Here is a 20046-nt window from a genome sequence, read left to right as displayed (position 1 = left end):
GCTCCACCTCGTCTGCAACCCTTTTACTGTCCATCAAAGCCGAGGAATCACCTTCAAATGTACACTACCGTTCAAAAGTTTGGGATGGTGGCCTTCTAGGCAGAGTTCCTCTGTCCAGTGTCTGTGTTATTTTGCCCATCTAATCTTTTCTTTTTATTGGTGAGTCTGAGATATGGCTTTTTCTTTGCAACTCTGCCTAGAAGGCCAGCATCCCGGAGTCAATTCTTCACTGTTGACGTTGAGACTGGTGTTTTGTGGGTACTATTTAATGATGCTGCCAGTTGAGGACTTGTGAGGTGTCTGTTTCTCAAACTAGACACTCTAATGTACTCTTCCTCTTGCTCAGTTGTGCACCGGGGCCTCCCACTCCTCTTTCTATTCTGGTTAGAGCCAGTTTGCTCTGTTCTGTGAAGGGAGTAGTGCACAGTGTTGTACCAGATCTTCAGTTTCTTGGCAATATCTCACATGGAATAGCCTTAGTTTCTCAGAACAAGAATAGACTGACGAGTTTCAGAAGAAACGTCTTTGTTTCTGGCCATTTTGAGCATGTAATCGAACCCACAAATGCTGATGCTTCAGATACTCATATAGTCTAAAGAAGGAGAGTTGTATTGCTTCTTTAATCAGAACAGCAGTTTGCAACTGTGCTAACAGAATTGCAAAAGGGTTTTCTAATGATCAATTAGCCTTTTAAAATGATCAACTTGAATTAGCTTAAACAACGTGTGTCACATTCTGACCATAGTTCTTTTGTATTTTCTTTGTTTTAGTGGGGTCAGGGCGTGAGTTGGGTGGGTAATCTATGTTTTCTATTTCTGTGTTGGTTTTCTGTGTTTGGCCTGCTATGGTTCTCAATCAGAGGCAGCTGTCATTCGTTCAGAGGCAGCTGTCAACCATATTTAGGTAGCCTGTTTTCTGTTGGGTTTTGTGGGTGGTCCCTCACAACCAACACTTCTTAGTCATAGTCTATGACCTAGCTACACTTTGACTAACCTCTAAGTAACCTGAGGTCACCCTCATGTCACTCTCCACATCTCCTGCTGGGCTTTCCCCAGTCTGTAATCAATGCCAACCACCCACAAACTTCTTGACGCACGGATCCCTTTAGCGGGATCATTTTCATCAACAACCGCTGAATTGCAGAGCGCCAAATTCCAAAGAAATTGCTAAAAATATTTATATTCATGAAATCACAAGTGCAATATAGCAAAACACAGCTTAACTTGTTGTTAACATCTCTGGGATATGTGGGTAGCGTCCCACTTGGCCAAAAGCCAGAAAAAATGTAGCGCGCCAAATTCAAATATATTACTATAAAAATCAATCTTTCATGAAATCACAAATGAAAGACACCAAATTAAAGCTACACATGTTGTGAATCCAGCCAACATGTCTGATTTCAAAAAGGATTTACGGCGAAAGCACACCAAACGATTATGTTAGCTCAGTACATAGCCACAGATAAACACAGCCATTTTCCCAGCAAAAGATAGTAGTCACAAAAAGCAGAAATAGAGATAAAATGAATCACTAACCTTTGATGATCTTCATCAGATGACACTCATAGGACATCATGTTTCACAATACATTTATGTTTTGTTCGATAATGTGCATATTTATATACACAAATCTCGGTTTACATTGGCGCCATGTTCAGAAATGGCTCCAAAATATCCGGAGAAATTGCAGAGAGCCATGTCAAATAACAGAAATACTTATCATAAACTTTGATGAAAGATACATGTTTTACATATAATTAAATATACACTTGTTCTTAATGCAACCGCTGTGTCAGATTTCAAAACAACTTTACGTAAAAAGCACACCATGCAATAATCTGAGACGGCGCTCAAACATAACAACATTTCTCCGCCATGTTGGAGTCAACAGAAATATGAAATTACATCATAATTTTTCCCTTACCTTTGATCATCTTCATCAGAATGCACTCCCAGGAATCGTAGTTCCACAATAAATCGTTGTTTTGTTCGATAATGTCCATTACTTATGTCTAAGTAGCTACTTTTGCTAGCATGTTTAGTGCACATATCCAAACGCTCGCGCAAATGCCGGCGAACTCGGACGAAAACTTCAAAAAGTTATATAACAGGTCGAATAAACTGGTCAAACTTAGTAGAGAATCAATCTTCAGGATGTTGTTATCATATATATTCAATAACGTTCCAACCGGAGCATTCCTTCATGTCTGTAGAAGTTATGGAACGCAAGGCGATATCATGAGGAAAGCGCGTGACCAGGAACTGGCAATCTGCCAGACCACTGACTCATTCCACTCCCATCCGGCCCCACAACACAGCATAAGCTTCATTCCACGTTCTCCAGGCTGTTGACATCTAGTGGAAGGTGTAGGAAGTGCAAACAGATCCATATCTTACAGGGAATTGAATCAGCGATGAGTTGAACATTGACCAGTCTCAGAATTCTCACTTCCTGTTTGGAATTTTTCTCAGGTTTTTGCCTGCCATATGACTTCTGTTATACTCACAGACATCATTCAAACAGTTTAGAAACTTAAGAGTGTTTTATATCCAATAGTAATAATATGCATATATTAGCATCTGGAACAGAGTAGGAGGCAGTTCACTATGGGCACGCAATTCATCCAAAAGTGAAAATGCTGCCCCCTATCATAACGAAGTTAATCCACCTGTCGTGTCAGATTTTGAAAATATGCTTTACAGCGAAAGCAATCCAAGCGTTTGTGTGAGTTTATCGATCACTAGACAAAACATTAAGAACACGTAGCAGCAATGTAGATTGGTAACGAAAGCCAGAAAAGCAATAAAATGAATCGCTTACCTTTGATGATCTTCGGATGTTTGCACTCACGAGACTCCCAGTTACACAATAAATGTTCCTTTTGTTCGATAAAGATTATTTTTATATAAAAAAAACTCCATTTGTTTGGCTTATGTTCAGTATTCCACAGCCTTAGGCAGGTCATCAAGTCTTGACGAAAATTCCAAATAGTATCCGTAAAGTTCGTAGAAACATGTCAAACGTTTTTAATAATCAATCCTCAGGTTGTTTTTAACATCAATAATCGATAATATTTCCACCGGACTGTAAACTATTCAATACAGGAGAGAAATAAAATGTCGAGCAACCAGTGTCGCGCGCATGAACTAATGGAAGGACATCCGTCTATCCACTGACGCGTTTTGATAAATCTCGCTAATTTTTCAGAATAAAAGCTTGAAACTATGTTTAAAGACTGTTCACACCCTGAGGAAGCCATTGGAAAATGAATCTGGTTGATATCCCTTTAAATGGACGAAAGGCAGGCAAGGGAACAGTGATTTTTCAAAATAAGAGTCACTTCCGTGTTGGATTTCCTCAGGTTTTCGCCTGCAAAATCAGTTCTGTTATACTCACAGATAATATTTTGACAGTTTTGGAAACTGTGTTTTCTATCCTACTCTGTCAATTATATGCATATTCTAGCATCTGGACCTGAGAAATAGGCAGCTTACATTGGGAACGTTATTTTTCCAAACATAAAAATTCTGCCCCCTAGCTTCAAGAGGTTTTAATATCGGCCAAATTATAATCATACCTGACTTTCGAAGGAATATTAAAGAAATATATGGGACGTGACCTGTAGGTCCTTTTGCCACATTTAACTTTAAAAAACTCCCTCCAGAGGCCAACTATGCATTGGGAAGATCTAAAGGCAAGTCTGTTTGTGACAGCCCTTTCACAGACTGTCCTTCACAACCAGACAACCAACCATTCCACTACTGGAGTATCCCCAGCATCATTCAGGCTGGATAATATTCCAGTTAGTCAAAGGGTCTCTTTGGTATGCAAGCAAACTGCAGAAATGGAAACTGATCACTCCACAGCCCCAATACCCCGCCAGTCATACAGGAAGGATACTACCCTTGTCGCTGTAGCTTGCTCAGAATGACCAGTTAGCTGTGCAAGCTGGTCAGGCCTGGGAACTACAACCACCACTGGCTACTTTGTCTCCTTACCCATTGAAGGACACACTCATATTTATGTGGCCTACCCCCTCCACCCGGGCATTATTCTACACTGTTTGAGTTCAAGGGGTATGTCACAATATCTATCAATTTAACCACTTTTGCAGTCAAATTGTTTTCCTCAACCATCCATTTCATATATGGGAGACATTAAAGATATGGAAAAACATGGTTGTGTTTTATTATACCTCGGGGGGCCTTGCCACTAGCCTATTCCTCTCAATGGTGAATAAGGTGTTGTGAGGCAGAGATGCACAGAGTGACCCAAGATTATCTGATTGTCCCCAGTGGAAAACAGGTCTAATTTGGATGAAAACAACATGGCTGACATTAGCTAGCAACCTGCCCATGGTTATTGCAGATAACTGCACAACAGAGTCACTCTGAATGTGCTTTACAACCACCTGAAATTGACTGAATTTGGGTCTGTCAATTAGCAAATATTTATTCAACTGCCGACTGTCCTCCAAAAGTAGCTTAATATCTCTTACACATCCAGGGCAGCAGGTATCCTAGTCGTTAGGGCGTTGGGAAAAATCTGTCAAAGTGCCCTTGAGCAACCCTACTTGCTCCAGGGTCGCTGTTAATAATGGCAGAGCCTTGCTGTGATCGCTGAGGGTGTCTCAGGGGGAGTGGGATATGCAGAAAACAAATTTACAATTCACATATGCGTATTAATATACACTTGCACATGTGTGAAATAGGACAAATATACTGCTACCACAGTCTTAATAAAAGGGTGATAGATATGTATTGCTATCTTAACAGACATCTTTTATATGATATGATTTATTGGTAATTCGATCTTCCATGTTCTCATTTCCTACAGAAACAGTACAGTAAATGCATGTGGAAATGACTGTGTAACTCGTTGTAATGACCGGTAAACAGATCATTACAATCTGGTACACAACAGATGATGTCATAGGTTACATAATGGATGTCAAAAGATAGGCGTGAGATCGCTTATCACCGTGATGATATCCACAATCATCTATCTGACAGGCTATTCATCTCCAGGTCAATTACAGGGCTGTCTCTCTAGTCTCCACAAGCTTCCTTCACTTCTCCATTCCTTTATGGTAATCATTGATCTATACAGTAGGTGATTGGACAGATGAAAGCATGTCTACCCCCCCATTGCTTTCACACATCCAACTTTGACAGATTTGGGATAAGCTCTTGGAATGAGGGGATGTGTTTTGTGAATAATAGTTTTATATAGTTATAATTTTATATACAGTAGTTATAGTTTTATAATAGTTTTAATATCAGAACTGGGCTCATGCATCTTTCTGGTCTGTTTTCCCACAGGTGAAGCCACAGAGCAGCCTAAGACAGAGGAGGTCCCAGAGGAGAAGACAGACATCCAGACATATGCCCCAGCAGTGGTGGAGGACCAGGACCAGGTACAGCCAGAGGCCACAGAGGGAACCCCAGAGGACAGAGCCCAGCCTGAGGACAGAGCCAGCACAGAGCCTGACACAGTGGACACCACCTATGCACCTGAGAAACAGGGAGCCGAGAGCCCCACTGAGTTAGTTGAGGAAGTGGACCCGACCCAACCTGCATCCACTGAGGCTAGCCCAGAGGAACCAACATCAGGAGCTGAGGGTGGGGCCTCAGAGGGGGCAGCCACAGAGAGCCCTGACGGGGCGGAAGAGCAGACTGAGGGGGATGAGACCCAGTCAGCCGGCCACAATGGGGTGCTGGCCACTGAGATGGAGGACACCACCGGGTCTGGGATGCTACCGACTGGCGCTGAGGGGGGGGCCTCTTCTATTGCACCACCTGTTGGACATCCAGGAGAACCACAGGGCTCAGCCAGCGAGGAGGATGTGCAGGAGATAGTGCCAGAGCAGAAGGAGGGGGCAGAGGGTAAGGAATTACTCTGTTTGTTACATTCATAATATCACATGCAGAATAGTGTTTTTTGCTTTGCTTTGTCACTCAGTTTGGTATCATGAACATGATTATAATGACAATGTATTTAATTTAAATAGCACACTTTAAAATACAAATGCATCTCAAGTAAATCATATATCATGTCAGAACAGAGAAACATAAGAGGTACAAAACAAGTGCCTGGCATTACCCTGCAACAATCATACTTTTCATATAAGATTTCTGTGACAGAATGAATGAAAAGCTTTCCCTGAGCCTGAAAATAGCAGTTGTGATACTCAAGGGCAGAAAGTCCCCCTGTACGTTTTGGTCCTAATGCAGATGCCAATCATTCTGCTGCTGCTGCAAAATGTTGAACCAGCAACCTTTGTACAGTCAGTGTGGTATGTATAAATGTTTACATGAGGTGTTCCTCTTTAGACCCCTGGTTACACCCCAGAGAGAGGAAATTGGTGGAATGTGGTTAGGAAGCCTAAACTAAAGATACATTCTGTGTTTATCTCAAATAGCCTTTTTTGCTTCCACACAAAGATGTATTTAGCTACGTTTTTGTAAGCAAAAATATAAGCACCACCAAAAAAATTGACACATCTCCATCATGAAACGTTTAATACTATGACATTCATCTATAATGACAGAAATTGTTTTAAAAGTTTTACAAAATGTTTAAAGATGTATCAACTGATGTGTACATCTTCAGTCATATCATTAATCAAAGCCATTTAATAGCTGGCAGAGTCTAGCCAGAATCACGACAACACATATCTATATAACATCACTGCCCTCTGGCTATACTGTACTGCTGTTTCCAAGGCGACTCAAAAATCTGTGCTTTCAAGGTGATTAATTGAATCATATCAATCTCTAAATATACATCTCTGTGTTCGTCATTCTCCTCAACACTTTTGTCAAGACATATTATCATGCAATCTCTAATACAGTCTTCTCTGACTGTAATAACTAGCACCATCTTTACCTGTTTTTATCTTTACATAAAAAGTAAGTATCCTTTACATTTTCTTGAAAGTGCTTAGTCTGAGAACTCAGAGAAGGATTCTTGGAACAGATAGCCTACCACCCACACACAGTCCGACTCTGGGAAGTTAAAGAACTAACCTCGCCCCCTGGTGTTGGGGTGTGAAATAGATTGTGGATTAAAACGCCAATTTCCACTCTTGTTTGTAATGTAATATCCGTGTGCATTTAAAGTTATATAAGAAGACATCTGGCACTAGGTATAAAAGCTATATCCAACTTTATATAATAATATTCAAGCGCAAGGAATCATTTGCATAGTCAGCTCTGGTTGCTGAAATAAGAATCTAAAAAACAAATGATAAAGTTGTAGTTTGATGACACTTTCAAATAAAATAAGCACTCAGATTGACCACCATTCATGAAGAAATATTCCATGGAGGCTAGAAAGTTTGTCTTTCTCTGTGTGTCCTCTCCTCTGTGGAGTTTGTTTGAAGAAGGCTCCCCCTCTTGTGACCGGATGAGGGAGAGTGTGAAAGAGAGGAGCACTAGTACACCACTGGCTGTGCCTCAGCATGACTCTTCCTCTCAACTCCCCATCTGTACTGGCTCAAATTCTCAATACAAGAACTCTATATAAACAATCTCTGCATCCAATGATTTAATGTAATACACAGACCCTTTCAATACAGTAGCTAATATTTGGGTCCAATGCTCCTATAGCGTATTCCTATGGGGCATCAACTTGTATATTGAAGCACTGAATCATTCAGTCAAATCTATCTTAATAATGGTGTGTTTGTGCACTCTGTGCACCACTGAGATACACCTTAGTCCTGAATAGTGAATAGTGTAAGCAAGAGGACCCCCAAGTTGTGTTATGATATAACAACTGCTGGCCCACAGCCTTTTATTATTCATTACATTATAATTGGATTCTTATTCATTAGATGTATTTCTGTATTTTGATTATTTAATGCAGGGGTGTCAAACTCATTCCACGGAGGGCAGAGTGTCTGCAGGTTTTTTCTTTTTCTTTCAGTTAAGACCTACTGTAAACAACCAGGTGAGGGGAGTTCCTTACTAATTAGCGACCATAATTCATCAATCAAGTACAAGGGTGAGCGAAAACCTGCAGACACTCGGCACTCCTTGGAATGAGTTTGACACCTGTGATCCAATGAGACAGTTTAGATGTCACGTTCCTGACCTGTTTTCCTTTTTTCTTGTATTTATTTAGTTGGTCAGGGCGTGAGTTGGATGGGTTGGTCTATGTGTGTTTTTCTATGTTGGGGTTTTTGTGTTCGGCCTGGTATGATTCTCAATCAGACGCAGCTGTAGATCGTTTGTCCCTGATTGAGAATCATACTAAGGCAGCCGGGGTTTCACGTGTGTTTTGTGGGTGGTTGTATCGCGTGTCTGCATTCGTGCCACACGGGACTGTTTGTCGGTTGTTTTATGTTAGTTTTGTTTCGTGTTCAGTTTCGAGTCATTAAAATATCATGGACACAAATCACTCCGCGTATTGGTCTGATCCTTCTCGCCTCTCCTCCTCGTCCGAGGAGGAGGATTACGACGACCGTTACAGAACCACCCACCAATCTAGGATCAAGCGGAGTGCAAACGGGCAGCGACAGCAGTGGGAAAAAACCCAGGACTCCTGGACTTGGGAGGAGATCCTGGACGGCAAAGGACCCTGGGCTCAGCCAGGGGAATATCGCCGTCCCAAGGCGGAGCTGGAGGCAGCGAAGGCAGAGAGGCGCTGATATGAGGAGGCAGCGCGGCGACGCGGTTGGGAGCCCGAGAGTCAGACCCAAAAATTGGGGGGGGGGGCACACGAGGAGTGTGGCAAAGCCGGGTAGGATACCTGAGCCAACTCCCCGTGCTTACCGTGGAGTGAGAGGGCGTCGTACTGGTCAGACACCGTGTTATGCGGTAAAGCGCACGGTGTCCCCAGTACGCGTGCTTAGCCCAGTGCGGGCTATTCCACCTCGCCGCACTGGTAGGGCTAAGTTGGGCATCGAGCCGGATGTCATGAAGCCGGCCCAACGCATCTGGCCACCAGTGCGTCTCCTCGGGCCGGCATACATGGCACCAGCCCTACGAATGGTGTCCCCGGTTCGCCAGCATAGCCCAGTGCGGGCTATTCCACCTCGCCGCACTGGCAGGGCTACGGGCACCATTCAACCTGGTAAGGTTGGGCAGGCTCGGTGCTCAAGAGCACGTGTCCTCCTTCACGGTCCGGTATACCCGGTGCCACCTCCATGTACCAGTCCTCCGGTGGCAGCCCCCCGCACCAGGCTGTCTCTCCGGGTTCTCTCTCCAGCTGCTCCCACCTGTCCAGCGCTGTCAGAGCCTTCCTCCTCTCCAGCGCAGCCAGTGCCTATACCACGCACCAGGTCTACAGTGCGTCTCAGCCGGCCAGAGTCTGCCGTCTGCCCAGCGGCGCCTGAACTGTCTGCCTGCCCAGCGCTGTCCGTCGGTACTGAGCTTTCAGAGCCGTCCAGCCAGGACCTGCCAGAGCCGTCCAGCCAGGACCTGCCAGAGCCGTCCAGCCAGGACCTGCCAGAGCCGTCCAGCCAGGACCTGCCAGAGCCGTCCAGCCAGGACCTGCCAGAGCCGTCCAGCCAGGACCTGCCAGAGCCGTCCAGCCAGGACCTGCCAGAGCCGTCCAGCCAGGACCTGCCAGAGCCAGCCAGCCAGGACCCGCCAGAGCCAGCCAGCCAGGACCCGCCAGAGCCAGCCAGCCAGGACCCGCCAGAGCCAGCCAGCCAGGATCCGCCAGAGCCAGCCAGCCAGGATCCGCCAGAGCCAGCCAGCCAGGATCCGCCAGAGCCAGCCAGCCAGGATCCGCCCCTCAGTCCGGTGCTGTCCCTCAGTCCGGTGCTGTCCCTCAGTCCGGTGCTGCCCCTCAGTCCGGTGCTGCCTTTTGGTAGAGTGGGTTTGACATGGAGGGTGGCCATTGGGAGGAGACCACGGAAGCGGGGTTTGACTATGGTGGGTTGGGGACCACGACCAGCGCCAGAGCCGCCACTGTGGACAGACGCCCACCCAGACCCTCCCCTAGAGTTTATGCGGGTGCGCCCGGAGTTCGCACCTTAAGGGGGGGGTTATGTCACGTTCCTGACCTGTTTTCCTTTTTTCTTGTATTTATTTAGTTGGTCAGGGCGTGAGTTGGGTGGGTTGGTCTATGTGTGTTTTTCTATGTTGGGGTTTTTGTGTTCGGCCTGGTATGATTCTCAATCAGACGCAGCTGTAGATCGTTTGTCCCTGATTGAGAATCATACTAAGGCAGCCGGGGTTTCACGTGTGTTTTGTGGGTGGTTGTATCGCGTGTCTGCATTCGTGCCACACGGGACTGTTTGTCGGTTGTTTTATGTTAGTTTTGTTTCGTGTTCAGTTTCGAGTCATTAAAATATCATGGACACAAATCACTCCGCGTATTGGTCTGATCCTTCTCGCCTCTCCTCCTCGTCCGAGGAGGAGGATTACGACGACCGTTACATTAGAAGTAGAGGGGGAGACGAAGAGGGATAGGACAGGAGACACAGTAGAAAGTGTGGCCGTAGGGATAGGACAGGAGACACAGTAGAAAGTGTGGACGTAGGGATAGGACAGGAGACACAGTAGGAAGTGTGGACGTAGGGATAGGACAGGAGACACAGTAGGAAGTGTGGACGTAGGGATAGGACAGGAGACAGTAGGAAGTGTGGACGTAGGGATCGATCTGGTAGAGGATGTATTGCTATGGGGGGAATGACATCCCAAAATGTGCACTACTTTCTACCAGAGCCCTGTGTGAGAAATAGGGTGGCATTGATTTACCCTATGAGATACTAATCAGATAAACGGTCCTGTTCTGTGCTAAGGTTATGGGGAGTTTACAATATTGTTCTCATTATAACACTTGGCACAATGTCACTTTAATAATAGCAATAACTCATCAATTACTTTGCAATGAAATGTTGGGATTCGCTCTCAGGTGCCAACTCTGCCCCAACGAGACAGTTCCACATTCCTTAGTAGGTTCAGTTCATTCCACAGCTATGACATCAGCCCTGTTGTAGCACATGATTCCTGGTCATCACATGATAGTGTTCTACATCATCACATGATATTGCACTAAATCACAGTCTGTCAGTGCTCATGCCCAGGCCGTCTGTCTGATTGACAAGATGGACACAGGTCTTCATCACACTTTAGTGTGATAACCAAGCACTTTTATTGTGGTCCACTGCACTCTCTCCAGGGGCTCTGTGTGTGTTACCTGGGTGGACGTGTATGGCATCTGATGACACCAGTTAACATCTATGTGTAATTCATTTGTGAGGCATCAGAGATGTTTCTTTAACACTGTATCTCATTGTTCTCCCCATGTAGTCCCAGATCAGCCCATTCCCAGGGGGAGGATGAATCCAGGTGAGGGAGTAGCCCCTCCTCCAGCCGGGCACGAGAATAGTAGCACACCCGGTGAGTGGCCCACTACCCCTAATATCTCTGCCAGTAGTATTAATACTATTATTGTACATGTCATGAGTGGTTAGTTCAATAATGGCCATTTAATTATCATGTATTATATGGTTTAATGCAGCGATTCTCAGTTGGTGGGTCGTAAACCAAATTTGGGTCGCGGGAGATTTGTGTGGGTCGCGGGAGGTTTTGTGTGGGTCGCGGGAGGTTTTGTGTGGGTCGCGGGTGTCTGAGTTTTTTTTATGAAAAGAAAACCCAGTCTGACCTTGAAATGACTTAAGCCATGTGTGTGTAGAAACCATGACTGTGTGTAGAAATGATAATGAACTTACATGTTTAAACAATTTATCTTCAATCACAGTATTTTCAGTATAGAGCTATTAGCAGCGCTATGGTTGATTGTGTGGTCTTAAATCAGTGAGTTTATTAACAGTCAACATCAAGAATATGGGCAAAATGTATTTATTGACAATGAAAGAGGTGGGAATGTTGTTCCCTTGTCGTACAGTTGGTACATTTAATATCAATATAGCATTACAAATATTTTTCCAGATTTTATTTTTCCGATTCCTTTTAGCAATGCGAATATTGGGTCACGACTGAGACCACCTGGTTAAATTTGGGTCCCTAGGCAAAAACAGCTGAGAACCACTGGTTTAATGGATTCATAATGTATTAATAATTGAGCAAACAATTTCATTTATATAGCACTTTTCAAAGCACTTTGCATTGTAAAGGGGCATATGCCACACCTCCAAGTGAGAGACATTATAGACATGAATTATTAATGTTATTCAACCTTTCTCATTTCTTTCCTCTGTGCAGATTGGCTGATTATTGTGGGAGTGGTTGTGGCAGTGGGCGCTCTTCTCCTCGTGTGTGCTGCTGTGGCCAAGCGGAAGAGGTAGGTCTCATTTCACCAATTGGAATTCTGATCGAAAATGAACTGTGTGCATTACTCCCTCTCTCTGTCTGTTAGGTGGTGACAGTATCCTGATGTGTTCACTGCTTCCTCTCTCTGTCTGTTAGGTGGTGACAGTATCCTAATGTGTTCACTGCTTCCTCTCTCTGTCTGTTAGGTGGTGACAGTATCCTAATGTGTTCACTGCTTCCTCTCTCTGTCTGTTAGGTGGTGACAGTATCCTAATGTGTTCACTGCTTCCTCTCTCTGTCTGTTAGGTGGTGACAGTATCCTAATGTGGTCACTGCTTCCTCTCTCTGTCTGTTAGGTGGTGACAGTATCCTAATGTGTTCACTGCTTCCTCTCTCTGTCTGTTAGGTGGTGACAGTATCCTAATGTGTTCACTGCTTCCTCTCTCTGTCTGTTAGGTGGTGACAGTATCCTAATGTGTTCACTGCTTCCTCTCTCTGTCTGTTAGGTGGTGACAGTATCCTAATGTGTTCACTGCTTCCTCTCTATGTCTGTTAGCTGGTGGCAGTATCCTAATGTGTTCACTGCTTCCTCTCTCTGTCTGTTAGGTGGTGACAGTATCCTAATGTGTTCACTGCTTCCTCTCTCTGTCTGTTAGCTGGTGGCAGTATCCTAATGTGTTCACTGCTTCCTCTCTCTGTCTGTTAGGTGGTGACAGTATCCTAATGTGTGCACTGCTTCCTCTCTCTGTCTGTTAGCTGATGACAGTATCCTAATGTGTCCACTTCTCCCTTTCTCTGTCTGTTAGGTGATGACAGTATCCTAATGCTAATGTGTTCACTGCTTCCTCTCTCTGTCTGTAGGCTGGTGACAGTATTTTAATGTGTTGACTGCCCTCTCTCTCTCTCTCTCTCTCTCTCTCTCTCTCTCTGTTAGCTGGTGACAGTATCCTAATGTGTTCACTGCTCCCTCTCTCTGTCTGTTAGCTGGTGACAGTATTCTAATGTGTTGACTGCTCTCTCTCTCTCTCTCTCTCTCTCTCTCTCTCTCTCTCTCTCTCTCTCTCTCTCTCTCTCTCTCTCTGTCTGTTAGCTGGTGCGGTCAGCAGCAGACCCTGATGATCACCAACAAGGATGGTAGTGACGGGAATGGGGCGGCGGCGTCCGTGGCTAGCTCCCGCGCCCAGGAGAGAGAGCAGGAGATGGTGACCCTGATGAACAAAGAGAAGATCCAGGAAAACGGCAACACAGAGGAGTTCACCGTTATCACACTGGATGAGTCCCCAGAGAAAGGACAGTTGGCATGAGAGAGGAGAGGAGGAGGACAAGGAGGAGAAGAGAGAGGGGGACAGAAAGGTTAGAGAAAGATGAGTAGCTATGGGAGTGCTGACACTGGGGCAGGACTAGAGAAGGTCTGGCTGAGGGTGGAGATGGACACTTTGGCCTGCTACCAAGCAGACAGACACATTGAACATGCCAGCTGGGGTTGGGTGGGGGATTTGTAAATGTAAGGGATGGTTAATACTCTATTGATTCTGTTGTTGTATTCTGCAGAGAATGGCTGGTTTGTCTCACCTTGTTACTAAGGTGCAACATCGGAAACTGGCCAAGTCCTTTGCCTGTTTCTCAGATGGGCTATCTAGACTGTTAAAGCCAAGATGAGCAGAATGCTACTTTCTACCCTGTTATGTCAGGTATGTGGTTAGGATTGGACAGTTTCCAGTCCTATGGTTTGGACTGAGTCTCTACAGCAGGGGTGTCAACCCAGGCTTCATACACACATGCTGATATTCACCCCTGCCTTTCAATCAGGTTGAAATTTTACCCTGCAGACCCTGTGACACTGGGGGACTGGAGGTTGACATCCCTGCTCTATGCCGGGATCTGAGTGGAGATGTTGAAGAGGTGTGTGTGTGTGTGTGTGTGTGTGTGTGTGTGTGTGTGTGTGTGTGTGTGTGTGTGTGTGTGTGTGTGTGTGTGTGTTTGTGTATGCACAGTATGTACTGTATGTGTGTATGTATGTGTGAGGGGAGAGAGGAAGGGTGTTGATAAAGGCACAGGGGTGTGGGTGGGAGTTTTTAAAGGTGGGGGGTGGGGGTCTTGGTTTGCCCACCAAGACCAGTCGGAGGTTGAGGTTAAGGTTAAGGTTGAGGGGAAGGACATTGTTGATAGTGTGTCACTTGAAGCTTTTGAGGCATTGAGTTGGAAAAACAGGCGTGCAGAAATGAAAACTAAACAGACGTCGTCAAATAATTTGGCTGGATGTTCATGGGATTAATATTGTTTATTTTGGATGGGTAAATGTGGGACGTTGTGGCCCACTGATGTCTATGCTCTTTATCATTCCCCTGTTTTCTTTCAATATCAACCTTCTGTATATTTCAATTGTTTCCTGTGGATTGGGATTTTGTTTTTTACAAGAAAACACAACGAGATGTTAGTATTTTAATTTATGCAGTTTGGATTTTTCTTGCTATTTTTGCTTCTGTATATAATGTACACATACTTTCCAAATGCCTTAGCAACAGTTGTCATTCATCTTTTTTTGCATGCAATGCCCTTTAATGAATAAATAAAAGCTGTCATATTTGAGAATTATTTAATCAAATTCAGAACCTATGGTCTTCAATTGTGATAGAACATTTGCAATAGTCAGAGTAGATATTGTATAAATCAACTTCATGTATAGTATTCAAGACTGTGCATTTTAAATACCTTTTTTTATGATGTCTATTAACATGGTCTGTATAAATAATACATTCATGTTGAGTAGCGTACAGGATTGTATGGAATATCAACAGCTTTCGGAGAATAGATGCAATGGTCAGATGTGGATGTTGGAGTACACGTATCATATCACCATATAAGTCACCTCATGCTATATTGACAGAAATGTGCCATTTACAATGACCTAGCATTGTGTAGTAATGCATTACACTGTGATGGAACCTAATAACTGTTGTTAACGGCCAACATGAAAATCAATGTACAATCCTGAGGAGTGACCGCGTCCCTCACTGACAAAATAATTGATCTGGCTGGACACACTGACAACAACACATGATCTGGACACAGATATTACAGTAATGGGCAGAAGAGAAGAGCTCCAAGCACAACTCTGGATTCTACTTCGCTGGGCTCCTTTGTAACAAAGCAGCAGAGGCCATCTTATTTCTGTGGCTTTCCCTGTTATGTGCACCAGAGAGAGGGAGGTTGATGAATTCATGTGTCTCTGGCTAGGAGCTCTGTGTCTCCATACTGATCCAGCTTGCAATGTGCCCATTGCTCCACACCTCCATGTGATTACATAATAATCTCTAATAGTCTCTTTCTTTCATAGGCAAATCACTTTTATCTGTGATTGTCTGTGGATATTATGAATCCTCCCATATCAGTTTGACATTTGTCATGCCTTTTGAGTAAGCGGCAGGACAAATGTGTGTCCCAGCTCTTTTGTGTGGCTTTTTGCCTCTGTTTTTATTCCTCTCCGATCTTGCTCTCATTTGATTCACTTTGAGGAAAATTAGAAATTGTATTAGGGTAGGAGTGTGTAATGATAAATTAATAAAACATTGTTAATGAGAAAATATGTGTAAAGTCATGGATGAAATAAATGTGTATAGAGGAAATGTTTGATTGTGGTGTTCATTCAGCGGGCAGGAGGGAGGGAAGGAGGGAAGGGAGAGAAAAGGGGTTGTCGGGAGAAGGAGAAAGTATGGTTGCCATGGTATCCCAGTCATGATGCAAGAGTATGTTTTTACCCAGGCAAGACAGAGAGACAGTAAGACAAAGACAGCCATTTTGAAAGCTGGAAAGGCCATGTCCTTGCATGTGTCTGTGATGACATCTTGAAAGGTTAAACCAGTCTCATATAGCTACTTCAGCTAAGTCCTCTAATATTCTAAAATAGTATCAGTGCCTTGAGAAATGATGAACACCCTTTGACTTTTCCACGTTTTGTTGTGTTACAAATGTGGGATTGTGGAAAGTGGAAGAAACATTTTATATTTTAATTTATTAATGGAAAATAAAACACAAATATATGTTGATTAGATATGTATTCAACCCCCTGAGTCAATACATGTTAGAATCACCTTTGGCAGCAATTACAACTTTGAGTCTTTCTGGGTAAGTCTTTAAGAGCTTGGCACGCCTGGATTGAACAAATATTTGCCCATTATTCTTTTTTTTAAATCATCAAGCTCTGTCAAATTGATTGTTGATCATTGCTGGACAGCCATTTTCAAGTCTTGCCATAGATTTTCAAGACGATTTAAATCTAAACTGTAACTACACCACTCAGGAACATTCAATGTCGTCTAGGTAAGCAACTACAGGGTAGATTTGGCCTCGCATTTTAGGTTATTGTTGAAAAGCAGACTGAACCAGATTTTCTTCTAGGATTTTACCTGTGCTTAGCTATATTCCATTTATTTTAGTTGTAAAAGAACTCCCTAGGCCTTGCCGATGACAAGCATACCCATAACAGGATGCAGCCACCACCATTAATTTTTTTGCAGTATTGCTTTAGTGCCTTATTATAAACAGGATGCATGTATTCTGTACAGGCTTCCTTCTTTTCACTTTGTCATTTATGTTGTTGATCCATCCTCAGTTAATTCCTATCTCAGCCATTAAACTCTGTAACTGTTTTAAGCTCATGGTGAAATCACTGAGCGTTTTCCTTCCTATCAGGCAGCTGATTTAGGAAGGGCATCTGTATCACTGTAATGACTGGGTGTATTGATATACTGTAGTGTAAAATTAATAACTGCACCATGTTGAAGGGGATATTCAATGTAATTGCGAACCATAGGAAAACCTTACTGGTCTTTGTGGTTGAACCTGTGCTTGAAAAACACTGCTCGACTTAGGGACCTTACAGATAATTGTATGTGTGGGGTACAGATATGGGATAGTCATTTAAATATCATGTCAAACATTAGGGTGGCTTGGGGTGAAATGTCCCCCAGGGTTAAACCACATTGTCACCAATAGTTTAGTTTTAACAGTTTCCCTGGATGCCAGTAGTTTTGCTCGATTCAAAGTGTCATCTGTCTCATCTCAACTTTTTAAGTAACTCCAGCAAAATATGTTTTAAGATACATTGATCTAATATTTTGTCCTTTAGCAAAAGTTACAGTATATATGCATAATCAAATGAAGTTAGATCTATACTTATTGACTCAAGACATTTCAGCTTTTAATTTAGAATTTGTTTGTAAATATTTTTAAAAACATAATTCCACCGTGACATTATTGGGTATTGCGTGTAGATCAGCAACACAAATCGATTTTAAACACAACACAACAAATTGTGGAAAAAGTTAAGGGGTGTGAATACTTTCTGAAGGCACGTAGGTATATTTTGGTAACACTTTACAGTTGACATTACATGTCATGACACCTATTATAACTAGCTTCATGTAATGTCTTACTGTATGTACCTGTTGTAAGGTTTGTTGAATGCCTTAAGTGCGGCTCCAGTAAAGTGTTTCATTGTTTCTTATAAAAGAGGGAAATACTGCATCCTGATGTTAGATGTCCATACACAAGCCTGGCCCTCAGTTTTCTGTGAAAGTTCTATAACTCCTGAGATCACCTTACCAGAAGAACCACACCTTACAAGAAAGAAAGATGAAAGTACGTTTGCTTTTGATTTTATTCTTAGTCAGAATGACAGTGATATGCTGTGTGTTTAAATCTTCTCCTTCCGTAGGCTATAATACTGCTATGATCATCATAAATAAAACAGTGTTCTTTTTCTATAATTCAAGGATGGGGTGTATGAGACTTCCTGCAAGCACTGTTCCTTATTTTAGCATACTTCACTGTCCCTTTGTGAAAATCAGGACGTTGGACTGGTTTCTGGTACTCCAGAAGCTTCTCTTCCATCTCCTTACTCTTATCCTCCGCAGAAAAGAAAAATTAACAAGAATGACAACTACGCTGAAGCTTTATTGTCTTCTTCTGTGCACGATTATTAGCTGTGATTCATCAACATTTGCATTTGTCATACTTGCCGACATTTACTGGTGACATAAACTACAGTATATTTAGCTCCTTAGAATAGACAGTCCATGCCTGAGCAAAAGAAGGAGCATTCTTGGTGCCATACTAACCAAAGGGCTGATATAAATAGTAATGCGCTGTAGATCTGGATCTCCTCTTGGTTTCCTCACAGCATGTGTGTCTACCATCCTGGTAACTCTTCTCGTGGTTGATAATGGTCTCAAACTCATGCTCCAGACAGTTGGCATTGACCTGGGCCACCTCCTCTCGAAAGTGTCCCTTGTTGTCCTCGTCTACAATGCAATGGAACCCCCCAGCAATGTTCCATAGATCTCAAGGACCTCCACAGTAAGGAGCTCAGTGGTGATGTCCTCTGTTCCCAGCAGGTGGGACACCTCGTGGATGAGGGTGCCTAGTTTAGAATCCTGGCACAGGTCATCTGGTGCTGACCAGAATTCCTTGCACAATAGACCAAGTTGTTCCCGTCTTCGGGACAGACGTAGGCAAAGGTCTCACTCTCCCGAGGGTCTGAGTCCTCTCTGAAGCTCATCTCCTACATCATCTGCAGAAGGTCCCTGAGGAGGATCTCCGTTGGGATGCAGCAGAACTGGTAGGAGTCCAAAGGCTCTGAGCAGCTGTAGCCAAAGCTGACTGGAAAGCCATAGAAGTGCTTCTCCAAAGCATCCTCCAGTATCTCTATGGTTGCCCTCCTAGCCTGCTCAGAAACCCTAAACTTCTCTCCACTCAGCTCTGTGATGTAGGAAGACTTCTGCAGGGCAGAGAATACTAACATTTCTGCCATGGTGTTAATATTAAAGTACAGCTTGTCTGTAAGTCTGAACTATCCTACTCAGGTTTACCAGGTTCTGTCTATCCTATCTTTCAACTCCTCATTGAGGATCAGCCTTTTATACACACACACACTTTCCCTTTAGGGGAGTTGTGAGACGTTAGTAGAGACAGTTGATATTGTTATTCATCTATATTTCCTTTTCTGTTACTCCTCCATTTTGTGTGTTTGGTGTCCAGTTTCTGATAGAATTGCAGAGCAATACAGTACTGTACATGAAGTAAATGTGTCCATACAATTTATCAATTTTCATCAATATAATATGAATGAATCACCTTTGTTATGCTGGTGTAGGTTTTGTTCCCCCTGTCAATCTATTTCTCTCTATTTGGCTGTCTATTTCTCTCTCTCTCTCTGAGATGTGGGGAAAGGGCACATAATTACTGAGGTTTAATTGGAGAAGCAACACAGAGACAGGGGTCCAATAGAGCTAAAGCAAAAGGCTGCAGTGAATTATTCATAATGTGTGTGTATGTGTGTGTGTGTGTGTGTGTGTGTGTGTGTGTGTGTGTGTGTGTGTGTGTGTGTGTGTGTGTGTGTGTATGTGCGTGCGTGCGTGCGTGCGTGCGTGCGTGCGTGCGTGCGTGTGTGTGTGTGTCAATCAACTGACCTTAAGTCAATCCTCAGAGTACAGTACAGCATGCCATGAAAAGTGATCACTTGATAGTCAAGAAGACTGTATGAAGGTAGCACATATACAGTTCAATGTGAGTGTCAGTCTTGTAAGTTGTGTTCATCAAAACATCTAAAAGGACAGACCACATTTAGTTATGAATCAACATTTATTAGTTATCATAATCGTATGTACACCAATGGTACAACACTTATTGATATGTATGAACATACTTTTATACCACAGATCTGGTCAAGAAAATAATTCAGATATTTTTTTGTCTTTATTTTGTAATATTCTGTCTCCCAGACATACTCTCTCCCTTTACATCAAAATTACAGCAA

The 20046-nt window shown here is 43.4% G+C and overlaps 1 protein-coding gene across 1 annotated transcript in view; it reads left to right on the top strand.

The window, feature by feature from the left end:
* Window positions 1–14177, top strand: part of LOC120066730 (CD44 antigen-like) — a 48482-nt gene extending 34305 nt beyond the window's left edge. The window contains exons 5-8 of the mRNA XM_039018194.1: window positions 5322–5885; window positions 11268–11357; window positions 12183–12261; window positions 13321–14177. Of these exons, the coding sequence (XP_038874122.1) occupies window positions 5322–5885; window positions 11268–11357; window positions 12183–12261; window positions 13321–13534 (947 nt within the window). The 3' untranslated portion in view covers window positions 13535–14177. The remainder of the gene's footprint in view (window positions 1–5321; window positions 5886–11267; window positions 11358–12182; window positions 12262–13320) is intronic.
* Window positions 14178–20046: the final 5869 nt, after the last annotated feature.

Source organism: Salvelinus namaycush, chromosome 21 (genome assembly GCF_016432855.1).
Source record: "Salvelinus namaycush isolate Seneca chromosome 21, SaNama_1.0, whole genome shotgun sequence".
Lineage (NCBI taxonomy): Eukaryota > Metazoa > Chordata > Actinopteri > Salmoniformes > Salmonidae > Salvelinus > Salvelinus namaycush.
Note: the sequence above shows the minus strand (reverse complement) of the source record. Positions and strands in the feature narration are given on the sequence as shown.